The sequence below is a fragment of the Palaemon carinicauda genome, chromosome 41 (genome assembly GCF_036898095.1).
Source record: "Palaemon carinicauda isolate YSFRI2023 chromosome 41, ASM3689809v2, whole genome shotgun sequence".
Taxonomy (NCBI): domain Eukaryota; kingdom Metazoa; phylum Arthropoda; class Malacostraca; order Decapoda; family Palaemonidae; genus Palaemon; species Palaemon carinicauda.
Window position 1 is genome coordinate 13031114 of NC_090765.1, and position 15408 is coordinate 13046521.

The 15408-nt window shown below is 42.6% G+C and overlaps 1 protein-coding gene across 1 annotated transcript in view; it reads right to left on the reverse strand.

Annotated features, from left to right (window-relative positions):
• LOC137632197 (glycosylated lysosomal membrane protein A-like) overlaps positions 1-15408 on the reverse strand; it is a 95402-nt gene that overhangs the window by 6635 nt on the left and 73359 nt on the right. The window contains exon 6 of the mRNA XM_068364082.1: positions 13525-13811. Coding sequence (XP_068220183.1) covers positions 13525-13811 — 287 coding nt within the window. The remainder of the gene's footprint in view (positions 1-13524; positions 13812-15408) is intronic.

The following is a 15408-nucleotide window of genomic DNA, read 5'->3' on the forward strand; positions in this document are numbered from 1 at the left end:
TTTGGTAATGCCCTGGTGGCCGGAAAGGGAGTGGTTCGTGGATCTGCAGGACCTAGCCATTCTCCCGCCGTGGCCCTTTACCAGTAAGAGGAGACCTGCTAAGTCCACACTCCCAAAAGGTGCTCGAAAACCCTCGGGCTGACGCTACACGCGTGAGGCTATCAAGCGGTAGCTAAGGGAGTAAGGGATCTCGGACAAAACAGCGGATAGGATGTCAGGGTACCTGCGGAGGTCCTCTTGTGTTGTGTACCAAGATATATGGGCAACCTTTGTCAAATGGTGTGCCACTCGGAACCTTCGGCCCTTGGACGTTTCGGTCCACAACATAGCAGACTTCATGGTACACTTTAGGGATAATCTAGGGGTCCCCATCCCAGCCAGCAAGGGGGTTCGAGCGTTAATACAGGTGTTTCAGCTTAAGGGCATCAATCTAGGGACCTTGCATCACACCTCGATGCTCATCAAGAGTTTTGAGCAAATTTGTGATCCCCACACCTCTGTGACCAAAGTCCTTCAGGTCCTTTCACGGCCTCCCTACGAACCTCTAAGGATGTTTTAGACTAAGAACTCATCCTCAAAGCCATCTTCCTACTAGCCATGGCCTAGGCGAAACGAGTGAGCGAGCTCCACGGCCTGTCTTTCAAGGTATCCCACTCAAAAGGGTGGAAGGACAAAGTCAAGTTCTTGCCGGAGTTCGTAGCAAAGACCCAGAACCCTGCAATTGCGGACCCGAGGTCTCAATTCCAGCTATTCCGCGCTCGGACAACCCTAGTCACCTGCTCGTGTCCCGTAAGGACCATCAGGAAATACCTTAGTAGGACGGCCAAACTCAGACCGGTGGTTAAGAGTTTGTTTGCGTCCACAGGCTCGGTCAAGAAGGCAGTTTCCAAAAACACCATATCCTTCTGGCTAAGACAGGTTATAAAGAGGACCTATGAGAGTGAGGGCACCACAGTGCCTGGTACCCCAAGACCTCATGATATTAAAGGTCTTAGCACGTCCTTAGCGTTTGGCACCAACATGGTGCTAGGCCAAATCATACGGGCGGGCACTTGGGCTAGGCAGTCCATCTTTACAGCCCACTACTTAAAGGACTATACGAGGAAGTCCTTGGATGCCTTCTCCATCAGGCCAGTCATTGCAGCCATGCAACAAGTCTAGTAGTTTGGGCCCCGGATTAGCCGTGGGAAGTAATCGTAAGCGACACAAGTTCCTCCTTACTTCCTGGCTAACCTCTATCCGTTTCCCGAGACCCCACCCTTTTTTCCCCATCCCTACATGAGAGATGGGACGTTAAACGCATCAAGTATAGATTTTGAATAAAAGGCGAGTTGTACATAAGGTAGACTTTTGCGTGCTTTCCCCTACTCTCCTGCCTCTCCTTGAGAGTCCCAGAACTAGCCCCCTATCTAGTTCAAGGGCCCCAGCGAGTCTCGAACATTTCAATCTGTAAACTACTCCCTCCTCCTAAAGTACAAGTCTCCTAAGAAAGTAGTTCGAGGTAAGTATTCTGTGTTGGAACAAATCACAAATTTTAAGTACAGTGGTACCTCTACATACGAATTTAATTCGTTCCACAACCAACTTCGGATGTAGAAAATATTCGGATGTAGAAACGAATTTTCCCATAAGGATACATGGTAATTCATTTAATTCGTTCCTCAGCCTAAAAACCCATAATAAATACTTAATAAATGGCTACACATAATTACACTTAACAATAACATAACTGCATAATATGAAAGAAGCATGTAAAAAAGATAATTATAAAGAAGTAATAAATAAAAAATGTGTTTTATTGCTACTTTACCTTAGAGACAGGCCAACGCAGGTGTAGGATTTGTTACGCCAGGAGACGGACGATCGGCGAGAAGGTAGACATGGTGTTAACATGTTCTTTAAATAAACTCAAACACACGCACACTCTCTCTCTCTCTCTCTCTCGCTCTCGCTCTCGCTCTCGCTCTCGCTCTCTCTCTCGCTCTCGCTCTCTCTCTCGCTCTCTCTCTCGCTCTCTCTCTCGCTCTCTCTCTCTCTCTCGCTCTCTCGCTCTCTCGCTCTCTCTCTTTTTTGTTCTTCTTCACTGTTAGTGTTAGAGACGTCTATTATTTTTTAGAGAGAGAGAGATTAAACAAAAATGTGTTGTTTACATATCATTTTTAACAGCATTAACATGTTGAAAGACAGCTAAATGTAACTAAAAAAACAATATCAGCGAATCTGAATTCCTTTATTAACTAAAACAAATATTGATACAAATACACTCGTGTGCGTATGCGCAAACACACACACACACACACGTACGAGGAGACACGATCGGCGAGGAAGTAGAGATGGTGACTGCGATAACATACTGTAACTTACACTACGGAAATTTTAATTTAACTCGGCTTATTTATTTTTTTTTTATTTTTATATTTCATATTTTTTACATTTTTTTTCTTTTGATTTTTTTTATTTTCATCACTCTCAGTGACGAGTTACTGTATGTTATCGCAGTCACCGTCTCTACCTCCTCCCCGACCATCTCTCTTACTGCGTAGTAATTTTTGCACCTGTGTGTGTGTTTGTGCATACGCGCACGAGTGTGTTTGTATCAATATTTGTTTTAGTTAATAAAGGAATTCAGATTAGCTGTTATTACTTTCTTAGTTACATTTAATTGTTTTTCAACTCGTTGACGCTGTTAAAAATCATTTGTACTCTAAACACAGTTTTGTTTAATATACATCTCTCTCTCTCTCTCTCTCTCTCTCTCTCTCTCTCTCTCTCTCTCTCTCTCTCTCTCTCTCTCTCTCTCTCTCTCTCGGAAAAAAATAATGGACGTACAGTATCTAACACTATAACAGCGAAGAAGAACGAGAGAGAGAGATTTTATTTAAAGAACATGTTAATGCTATGTTTAGAGAGAAACAGAAAAAGAGAGAAGTCTTATTTAAAAGAGTTTGCTAATGCTATCATGATTTTCTTTGCTTCGCTTTTTTCTTTCTTTCAGTTCATCACGCTGATCCTTCTCACAAATTATCGTTGCCAACAATCTCTTTGTCCTTTATCCCTATCAACAAAAGACGTTCTATCTCTTCCAGGGTATTGCTAAGATGTCTTGTAATAATGGTGATCACCTTCGATGGTTATTTGCTTTAATGGCTGCCTTCAGCTTGATGATACTCGAGATCATAGGCCTATTCCGGCCATATTGTTTAGCCATACAGTATCACTCACATGCACATTGCTCTCATGTTTTTCTATAATTTCTTGCTTCAATTCTAATGAAAGAATTGCCTTCTTCCTGTACTGAAAGTTAGCTTCTTAGGCACCATGATTATAGGTAAAATCAAAAAGGAAATGTGAGAAAAGGAAGAAAATAAGCACTGTTAATAACAGACCAAACAGAGGACAACCACACGATACACACAAGAATAGAGAACTGAGCACTCAACGCTCAATGTTTACTTCGTGTGTCGAAATAAAATTCGGGTGTAGAGTCAAAAATTTGCTCGAATTTTACTTCGGATGTTGGAAAATTCGGATGTAGATACGTTCGTGTGTAGAGGTTCCACTGTAATTTGTATTTTTCCTAACATACTTACCTCGAACTACTTTCGGGTAATGGCCCTCCCATCCTGCCCCGAGTATCTTCTGAAGTTCGAGGAGGCCTTAAAACAGAAGCTTACCGGGTATCAAGCATGGCCACACGCGTGACCTGGGTTGCACCTGGGCGAGTATCCTTGCGCCCTGGAACGCCCTTGAGAGGCAGCGGAGAGGGGGGCAACTACCCAAAATTCTTGGTCGGTGATTGAGAGATTCCAGACTCCCCTAAGAAAGTAGTTCGAGGTAAGTAAGTTAGGAAAAATACAAATTACTTAAAATTTGTGATTTCTTCAATGTCATTAATTTCAAGAAAGCTACTTACTCTACTCGCTGGTTCACTAAACAATGAAAAGGAGCAGTGAACACTGAAGGGTACTGGCCTTGTAAGTTCACTGATAACCAAGAAACCAAATCACTCTATAGTTGCAGAGGCCACAGAGCCGTTGTTTGCAATAAAAGCTGGGATAGTTGGCGAGATATACCACCAATACTATTTTGGGAAGATGGGTGGAGGTGGAAAACTCCCTTGGCTACACCTGATTAAGTTTCCAAGAGGCATTGATGTCCCTAACAATGTCTGATGGGACACTTAATGGTGATTAAGAATGACAACACTAGAAATTTATGCCAAAGTGCATGGAAGCACGTCTCTGTTAAGGTCTAATAAGGTTTGTCTTAATTGTCGTGCTACCTCTCTTATTAAGTCTGGGAGGACTATACTTTTAGTGTACTATTTTAGCAAAATAACTGCCCATTATTAGTGGACTCACCTGCATCAAAGTCCGTTCCAGCTCAATAATGTCACCAACTGATCCCAAGGAAACGAAGGAAGGAAAAAAAAAAAAAAAAAAAAAGAGTAAAGACAGCCTGAAATTTCTCACTCTTATCTTATGATGTACTGTACTAGTAAAACTTAGACTAATGATGTAAATGCCATCATCGACACAATGCTTCTTTATCATGCAAGGCGCAAGGGTCACAAGGTCAAAGAAGATGGGAAGTATGGGCTCCCTCTGTCACGTAGAATTTAGTTTTGAAAAAAACAGGAGTGAACTTGAAGGAGCAAGCCACTAGCAGGGAGTCCTTGGTTGCAGAAATTTGTGCTTTCAGAAACACCAGTTTCTGAATAGTATTTTCTGTCTGACGTGACTATGGCAGCTCAAGGTGTTACTTTGGGTTGTGTGTAGCCTTCCTAAAGAAGGAATTAATGGAAGTCTAGCTTCTAGAGAAGAAAAAGGGCTTTTGGAGTATCACCTCAGTTCACCTATGTTGATTTAGTTTCCTGTTGAGTAACAAACCCCTCAGGAAAGAAGATTCCTCCTCTGGTTCGGTAGAGGTGGACTGCAAGGGTCTCGCCTCGGAAAGAAAGAGAGTCGGCAACATGGGAAGGCTGGACGGGCTAAGGAGAGAAGTCTTGCCATTTTTTGAGGAGTTGTCAGTGTGGAACTCGACCAATTTATTCTTCTTTTGGAAACGTCTTCCTTCTCCCCGACTTTACTTCCATCCAAAAAAAGGGAGAGAGGTGTAAGGAGAAATGTGATGTTTGGAGAGAGGGAGGCTACATCTCATCTATGGCCTCAAGATCTGGATATGGTTGTGATATCACTTATTTTAGGTTTTGACCCTCTCCAACACACAAAACTCTATAGCAGGCGGCCTATTTTCACCCCTAAACTTAGGTAGACCCAACCTTTCTTTGTGTTTAAAGGAACAACAAGCAACTCCAATTGGCGCACAAGATTGCAATCTCTCTTAGGGTCACTTACAACCCTTTGGAAAAAGAACTGTCCGATCACCCAACAGAGTCATTCACTTTCGGGCCTTTTGCTCGTAGAGAATTTCTAGAGGAGTGTTTTCCAGATGTTTTCTCTTTTTAGCTAATGCTGTCCCTTGTGGAGGTGTTTGCTACTGTGGGGTAAGAGGCCAAACTGATCCTATTTGAATGGCTTGCAACCCTCGGGCACCTCTTGGATCATTTCTTTCAAAGTAAATTTAAAGTATATTCCAATCACATACGCTTACGGTCTGCCAACGCAAGAGCCCGTGTCTTGCATAAGGCAAGGCAATCTTTACAGAACACAACAGAACCTCTTGGTCGTACTGCTTGGTGGCATGCTTCTGCGAGCTTTTCAATTCGCAAATGCACCTTCCTGTGCCTGAGGTTTGCGCTCTGTGGTGGTGCACTACCAAAGGCTGAGGACGCGTTATTGAATGGTACGTTTGGTGATGGCTGTCTTTAGCCTGGCATGCAGATAGTTAATTCATAATCAAATCTCTTGGGACAGAAGGCCGAAGAGATACAGGTGCACTCTTTGCTGGTTTAGAAACCAAACCAGTACTCTGAACTGGGCTACAGCCCAAAAACCTGCTTAAAGCACTTTCAGAGGAGTAGGCTGAGAACACTCAGATGGTCTCTGTCATAGGAGTCAATACTCATAGACAGGGAAGAGGGCGATGACGCACCAGGGCGCTTCTCATTCAAAATTCTGAGAGCTTCAGACAGAGCTGGAGCAAACTCACTACCCAGGATTTCCAAAACTGAAGACTGCAGATTTCTCCCCCATTTCTCTAGGGGCAGCCGGGAGATTTACACAATTTACTGCCATTTGCTTTACCCTACAAATAAAGGCTAAGGGCCAGAGTTATTAGTTTTGGTAGTAGGGATCTCGTTGACTTTCTTGACCTCAAGGAAAACCCCTAGAGAAAATGATCATGCTTGGATCTCTTTTTCCTTCTACTCAGAAACATCAACCACTGGGAGGATGAACACTCCCTCCACAAATCACAAGGGGAGTCTACCCTTCACATGTCAGACACAAAGATGCCACATAGTCGATCTGACAGCCCTGTACACATCCACATTCTACCAAGTCCCTTCACACTCGCACTAAAATGAGAAAAAGAAAATTAGAAAAACTTCAGGCCAGTTGGAGAGTATCAAGAACACATCTGTGCAGCACAACAGCCAGAATCGGATTGAAGGCATCAAGCACTATTAGCCCCGTACCACCATTAGATACTGGGTGCCAGTTGCCAGAACCTCGATAATTCTTCATTAACCATATCCAGCTTTTACCAGAAACTTATCGCTCCTACAAGACAAAGGTCTATATTATAGCATAGGAACAGATACCCATGGTAAAATATAAAAGATTTAATGGATTACTACGTTAAAATTATTGCAAAATATGATATTTTCATTATAAAATAAATTTTTTAATATACTTACCCGGTGAATATATAATAGCTGAGCCTCCGGCGGCTCGACAGAAAAACACACAAAAACTCGCGAGCGATCGCTATGAAGGTTGCGGGTGTGCCCACTAGCGCCAACTATCGGCCAGATACCGCATATATATGTAAACAGACCCAATTTTTCTCATCCCGCTGGGTCTCTATCGGGGAGGAAGGGGGGGCCTTTAATTTATATATTCACCGGGTAAGTATATTCAAAAATTTATTTTATAATTAAAATATCATTTTTAAATATTTAACTTAGCCGGTGAATATATAATAGCTGATTCACACCCATGGTGGTGGGTAGAGACCAGAGTTAATTAAGTTTACAGCGTATATGCTTAGAGTTTTTGACAGTTATATCATAACAAAACCCAAATATATAAAGGTACCTGGTAAGGAAGTTGACTTAGACGATTACTCTGCCTTATTAGTCTGTCTTCCTCACGAAGCCCAGCGATCCTCTTAGGATGCTGAAAGACTCCCAGGAGCTGAAGTATTAAGGGCTGCTACCCATACAGCAGGACCTCATCAAAACCCTAATCTGGGCGCTCTCAAGAAATGACATTTGAGCACCCGCCAAATCAAAAAAGGCTGCGAAAGGCTTCTTAGCCTTCCGTACAACCCAATTAAAAAACATTTCAAGAGCAGATTAAAAGGATATTGGAATTAAGGGAATGTAGTGGTAGAACCCTTACCCACTACTGCATTCGCTGTAACGAATGGACCCAGTGTGTAGCAGTCCTCGTAAAGAGTCTGGACATCTTTTAAGTAAAATGACGCGAATACCGATTTGCTTCTCCAAACGGTCGCGTCCATAATACTTTGTAGAGATTTATTTTGCTTAAAGGCCACGGAAGTTGCTATAGCTCTTATTTCGTGCGTCTTAACCTTAAGCAAGCATCGGTCTTTTTCATTCAAGTGAGAATGAGCCTCTCGTATTAAAAGTCTGATAAAATATGACAAAGCATTCTTTGACATAGGCAATGATGGTTTCTTAACTGAGCACCATAATGCCTCAGATCCACCTCGTAAGGACTTAGTACGAGCTAAGTAGAACTTAAGAGCTCTAACTGGACACAGCACTCTTTCAAGTTCGTTGCCTACGATCTCTGACAGGCAAGGTATATCAAAAGACTTAGGCCAAGGACGAGAAGGCAGTTCATTTTTGGCCAGGAAACCAAGTTGAAGTGAACATGTGGCTTTTTCTGTAGAAAAGCCGATGTTCTTACTGAAGGCATGAATTTCACTGACCCTTTTAGCCGAAGCCAAGCACACTAGGAAAAGCGTCTTGAGGGTGAGATCCTTCAGGGAGGCTGAATGTAATGGCTCAAACCTGTCTGACATGAGGAACCTTAGGACCACGTCTAAGTTCCATCCAGGAGTTGCCAAACGACGTTCCTTAGAGGTCTCGAAAGACTTAAGGAGATCTTGGAGATCTTAATTGTTGGAAAGATCTAAGCCTCTATGACGAAAGACCGAAGCCAACATGCTCCTGTAGCCCTAAATCGTGGGAGCTGAGAGGGAGCGAACATTTCTCAGATGTAAAAGAAAATCTCCGATTGGGCTACAGAGGTACTGGAAGAGGACATAGATGCTGGCTTGCACCAATCTCGAAAGACTTCCCACTTCGACTGGTATACTCTGAAGGTAGAAGCTCTCCTAGCTCTTGCAATCGCACTGGCTGCCTCCTTCGAAAAGCCTCGAGCTCTTGAGAGTCTCTCGATAGTCTGAAGGCAGTCAGACGAAGCGCGGGGAGGCTTTGATGAACATTCTTTACGTGGGGCTGACGTAAGAGATCTACCCTTAGAGGAAGACTTCTTGGAATGTCTACCAGCCATTGAAGTACCTCGGTGAACCACTCTCTCGCGGGCCAGAGGGTAGCAACCAACGTCAACCCTGTCCCTTCGTGAGAGGCGAACTTCTGCAGTACCTTGTTGACTATCTTGAATGGTGGGAATGCATATAAGTCCAGATGAGACCAATCCAGTAGAAACGCATCTATGTGGATTGCTTCTGTATCTAGGACTGGAGAGCAATAGATTGGTAACCTTTTGGTCAACGAGGAGGCAAAGAGGTCTATGGTGGGTTGACCCCAAGTAGCCCAAAGACTCTTGCCCACGTCCTTGTGGAGGGTCCATTCCGTGGGTATCACCTGACCCCTCCGACTGAGACAGTCTGCCAAGACGTTCAAGTCCCCCTGGATGAATCTCGTCAACAGGGAGATGCCTCGATTTCTTGACCATAAGAGAAGGTCCCTTGCGATCTCGAGCAGCGTGAAGGAGTGTGTGCCTCCTTGCTTGGAGATGTACGCCAAAGCTGTGGTGTTGTCTGAGTTGACCTCTACCACTTAGTTTCGAAGAAAGCTTTCGAATTTCATCAAGGCCAAGTGGACTGCTAATAGCTCCTTGCCGTTGATGTGCATGCTCTTCTGACTTGAGGTCCACAGACCCGAGCATTCCCGACCGTCCAGGGTCGCACCCCAACCCAAATCCGACGCGTCTGAGAACAACACGTGGTTTGGGTTCTTGACTGCTAGGGATAGTCCCTCTCTCAGACTGATATTGCTGTCCCACCATTTCAGTCATGCCTTTACTGGTTCGGAGACTGGGAATGATACCGTCTCTAACGTCTTGTCCTTGTTCCAGTGAGAGGCTAGATGGAACTGGAGAGGCCGAAGGTGTAGTCTCCCTAGCGAGACAAACTGCTCCAGGGATGAGCGAGTCCCTACGAGACTGTTCCAACTCCTGACTGAACAAACGTTCTCTTTTCAGCATTAGTTGGACTTCGAGCAGGGCTTGTTCTATTCGGGTGGCAGACGGAAAAGCCCGAAAAAAACTGGACTGCGAATCTCCATCCCCAAATATAGAATAATCTGGGATGGGATCAGTTGGGACTTTTCTAGGTTGACCAAAAGTCCCAACTCCCTGGCCAGACTCAACGTCCAATGTAGATCCTGCAGACAGCGAAGACTGGACGATGCTCTGAGAAGCCAGTCGTCCAAGTACAGGGAGGCTCGGATTCCCGATAGATGGAGGGATTTTGCCACATTCCTCATGAGCCTCGTAAACACGAGAGGAGCAGGACTGAGGCCAAAGCACAGGGCTCGAAACTGGTACCCCACATTCCTGTAAACAAACCTCAGAAACGGTTGGGAATCCGGGTGTATAGGAATGTGAAAGTATGCCTCCTGAAGGTCGAGAGAGACCATCCAGTTGCCTTCCATTAATGCTGTCAAGACAGCCTGGTAGACTTCATCGTGAAGTTTGTCTTGACAATGAACACAATGAACACATTGAGCGCACTTGCCTCTTACGTACTCCTGCAGTGAACATGGCTGCCCGATCATTAGAGCCATCCCTAATAGACTTGTTCCTGCAGAGAACGTGGCTGTCAGATTATTGGAGCCATCCCTGATAGCCTTGTTTATGCATGACATAATTGTACAGCAAAACTTCAAACGCTCGAAAAAACTCCTAACAGGAGATGGTCTAGCTCTGAAGCCGACCATAAAATCTTGGAGCGTCTCATGGCCAGGCGCCAGGGAGAGTCTAAGAGGTTTGAGAAGTCTATCTGGGCAGAGGCAGGAACTCCCAAGCCGAGAACTTCTCCCGTGTCATATCAGACTCTCGCTCTATAAGCCAGCTTAAAAGTAGGGAAAGCAAAGGCTGTCTCCCCCAAACTCCTCCTGGTGATTAACCAGTCGCCTAGCAAACGTAAAGCTCTCTTAGAAGAGCGAGAGAGCACTAGCTTAGAAAACAACGGCTTCGAAGTAGCTAGGCCTAGTGTAAACTCTGACGTTTAGGCGAACGAGGAGCAGCAGTTACAAAAAGATCCGGACAAAGATCCTTAAAAATCAGTATGATTTATTTAAAGTCCATAGAGGGCTGAGCAGCTTTAGGCTCCTCTCCGTCTGACAGAGTCCTCAAGGGAATATCAGTAGGAGAGGGAACAGCAACTTCCTCATCCGAAGGAACCTTGTCCGACAATAGCAGAGTCTCAAGCAAGGGAGAGACCTGCCGTGGTGGCAATGCTTGACAAGCAGAGTCCACACGCAAAGGAGCAACAGTAGCAGTCAAGGACGCTACGTCATGTAACTGCTTAAAGGACTGACCAGCAACAACAACAGGTGCGGGAGGACGCTCGACGTCAACTCGAGACTGCCTTGACTGCCTAGACTGAGCAGTCAAAACAACTCTTGACTGCGGTGCTTGACGCTCAACGTCAAAACAAGTCAACTATGCTGGTTGGCGAACGTCCTGAACGTCAACAAGAGCAAGCGGCAGCGGCTGAACGTCCACAAGCGGCTGAGAGTCAACACGGGACTGCATCGAGTGAGGCTCTACAAAACACGATTGACGTGACTTTGTAACGTCAATGTCAACAGGACGAGCAAAGGCTCGTTTGGGCGGCTGACGGCCAGGATCTCGATCAGCTAAGCGGCGAGGATCATCGTGAACCTGCTCAGCAGAATAGTCCTCCATAAGAGAGGCAAGCTTATTCTGCATGTCTTGCCGTACAACCCATTTAGGATCAACGGGAATGGGTGCGGTAAGAGACGAGGGTAACGTCTGTGACTGCAAAACCTTGCCTACAATAAGACTCTCGGAGCCTGTGTTACGCTTTTGTTTAGGCGGCGAGCAGTCTTCCGATGACTGCATAGGGTCAGAGCTGTCCCAATGGCTACAACCAGGATGCTGGACCTGTCCTGAAAGGACTGACTTTCGCTTTAAGGGCCTCGAAACCTTGCTCCACGGTTTCTTACGCGAAAAGCCTTCGGATGACGAGGAGAAAATCGTCTCGCTCGTCTTATGGTAGGGGCGGTCTTGATGAGACACGCCTGAAACCATAGAGGGAACGTAAGTTCGCTGATCAAGGCCTCTCGAACCCATAAGTCGTACGACATTACTTCTCCCCTGGGCTTGGGAGCTTGCAAGAGGTCTCGGACTAGGCGAACGACAGGCACGAACAGACGAACCCTCGGTCGCAACACTGATAACACTGCGCAATTATCACTTTATCACTACGATTTTCTGTTTTGCACTTACTACCTGAAGCACGCAATTCTACCCTCATCAAAAGGTTATAATTGCGAAATAAGTCGTATAATGTAAGCACATTAATACAAGCAAAAAACAGTAAACATATATTAAGATAAAAAGATCAGTGGCTGGGGAGGAGACTAAACACTAGTTCATTCAAAACTACGTTTTCAATCTCTCACCGTACAGTGCCTTGGGACGAGAATAAAAACTAAAAACGTTTTATCCTTTCTCCCCGTACAGAGACTAGGGACGAGAGTAAAAAAACTGACTCGAGAACAACGTTACTCGCTTGGGACGAGAATAAAGATCGGAACGTTCTCTCTTCCTCTCTCTCTCTCCGTCTCTATCTCTCTCTCTCTCTTGATTTCGCACCGAAGAGAAAAGCCCACTTACCTTTCGTCAATAAACAGGTTATTTGACCAAAGGAAAAAACTGAAAGGACTAAGAAATTGAAAATTAACAAGTTCCTTTAAATTAGTATTTAAAACATTTAAGTTTGAAAGAAGAATGAACAAAACGTCAGAATCGATTTACTCTTTCTGCAAAGTGAAACCGTGATTCTCTCTCTCTCTATCGTAACGATAGAGCGCAAACTGCGTAGCATAAATAAACTAAACGTTAGTTCATCTTTGAAACAGTACGAAGACTATTCAAAGAAATCTTTCATAAAATATCTACTAAAAAATATTCATTTAATAAGTTTTAAATCATTTGCTCTGTAAAAGTTATTTACGATTGAAAGGGCTCAACGTTGTTTAACTTCGGTTTCCAAGTTAGGACCGCCTACTCTCGGATTAGGGGAGGAATAGGTAAGGTCGCATATAAACAAATCATTAAAATTTATCTTGATGTTTATTATAAATGGAAAGCTAATCGAAGAGGCCTAATAAAGGCGGTTGAGATATAAAATATATAGAGGAAAATCTATAATTAACAACAACAATTTATAACGTGATAAGATAATTGCTAAAAGCCTAAACACACTTCCGTACTAAGGGAAGGGTCGGCCATTTAAAAGTCAAAGAAAGTCCAAAAAAACAATCCAAAGTCATCAACAATTAAATCTATCCTAAAACGAGTTCAAGATTTAAGTTGAAGATAAAACACCTGCACTGCGAAAGCTCAAACCAAAAGGAAGTACTTCACCAAGACTGTTGAAAAACTCCAGGTTAACAGCGAGTAATGGTACGTCTTGTCGATCAGACCGACAGAGAAAAATTGGGTCTGTTTACATGTATATGCGGTATCTGGCCGATAGTTGGCGCTAGTGGGCACACCCGCAACCTTCATAGCGATCGCTCGGGAGTTTTTGTGTGTTTTTCTGTCGAGCCGCCGGAGGCTCAGCTATTATATATTCACCGGCCAAGTTAAATATTTAAAAATTAAAATCTACAGTAATCCCCAAGTTTGATTTATCCCTCTTAAAAGACAAAGGTTTATATTATAGCATAGGAACAGATACCCATGGTAAAATATAAAAGATTTAATGGATTACCACGTTAAAATTATTACAAAATATTAAAATCTACAGTAATTCCCATTTTGCTCTACAGGAAATATAGAGTAAAAATGAATATTATGTAACAGACTTGTATATTCCTAACTACCAATAAAACTCTTTGTATGAGTATTAAACATTGCTATGACTTACCAACTTGTGTAATTCGATCCTGTGTAGAAACCATCTTTTGACTGACCAAAGGCAATTATTGATTTTGTCGATACTAATTTCTCAATAAGATTGTCTCCAAATACTGCATATGCTAAAGATTTGTATATAGGATCATCAAGTTGTTCTAGCTCCTTAAATGTGGTGTCAACATGGGGAAGAGTTGAATAAGAAACATCTAGATCTGATGTTAGGTAGCACACTGGTCGCCACTGCATATAACCGCCAGTGTTATTTACACGAGAGAGGTTGGTTGTGATGGAATCAATCTGTTAAAAGAAATTAAAGGTAGCTGTAGTGTGTATGGACTTGTGCAAATAAAGAGCAGCCACTGTAAATAACCTTGTGCTAAAAAAATAGACACTAACTTTTATGAATTACAGTTTGTTATGGATTATTTGAAAATCTTAAGCAGGCAGATTAAGCAAAGAAAACCTTCATTACAAATATGTATTATTGAGCATCAGTTTCAATATTATATTTATATTGAGCTTCATCTTAAGTACAACAAATCCAGATATGCAATTGTGTGTAATAATAGATCTACTTTTAAAACAAACCATAATCCTATTTTTTCTTGATAGGTGACAAATTGTAAAATTTTTCTTGAAAAATTCTCCAAGTCCACATGTTTATATGTCACACCAAAAATGTCAATCACAAAAAAATTACAGGAAGGCACTAGATACACACACGCGCAGAATATTTTCATTATTTAATCTAATCCATTCAAAAGTATCAGTGAAACTAACTAGTCTGTTAATTTACAAAAGTAGTTAATTAGAATTTGACATTGTTGGTGGTCTGCCTTTCAAAGATCACAAATATAGAAGAAAGCTCAAACATGAAAGATGATAGTATGGAAAAAATTGAAACAAAATTACAGCATAAAAAATTCTTTCCAACATTGACTCCAGAACAGGTAGTGGTTTCTGGGAGAGAAATAAAAAAGCACGACGATATTCAAACCAACATTGTCTTTTCACTTTCCTACACAGAGGGCTTCAAAGTTCATCAGCTCGTCTTAAACACTGCATTCTTTGCCCCTACTTTGCCCTCGTGCTCAGATATCCAGGATATTAAGGCCATTCTTTTTCAATAGGACTCATGTCATCTATCCCAACATTCACTAACCTATCATTTCCATACAAGTAAACCTAACTGATGTCACCTACACTACTTTTTACTTAAAACTTTCTTTCATGAATCACCACAATTTTTCCTCTATCTATACTTTTTTTAAGTTTCTAGACTTCTGGCTAAACAACCAGTATGTTGCTGTTAAACAGTCGTCAGATTAGTAGAAAGGATTTAGGTAATGGTGCTTTCCAGTATTATTACAGCCTATCCAACTTGCAACTAAATAACACTGGCAAAAAACATTGATTCACAAGTTAATGTCAAAAATTATAAAATCCTCTGGATGGATCAGACGATGATATTTTGGCCCCTCTAAAATGTAATGAATGCAGACGACTGCATAAGGTTGTTGTAACTAAATATAATAGCATTAGCTCTCGTGTTATTTTTGACATAAATACCTTAGTGTTTTTGAAAAGAGCGACCACAACTTTGATTTATTTTTCGATGGTGCAAATGTAAGAAGCCTGTAAGTACTCCAGCCCCAGAGAAAAAAAATCCAGCAATGGTTGAACAAAGGATCTGGAGTATGTGACACTAATATAATCATATATGAATATGAAAACCCTAATTATAGAGTTTAATACAAACTCAAAAATCACTTCTCTTAATTAGTGAAAAGTGAGGCTATGGCTAAAAGATTTGAACTAACACCCAGAGAAGAATATCATCCTGATTCTGTCCTCTTATCAGACAAACCCATTTTCCTTCAAAATTGATAATCAT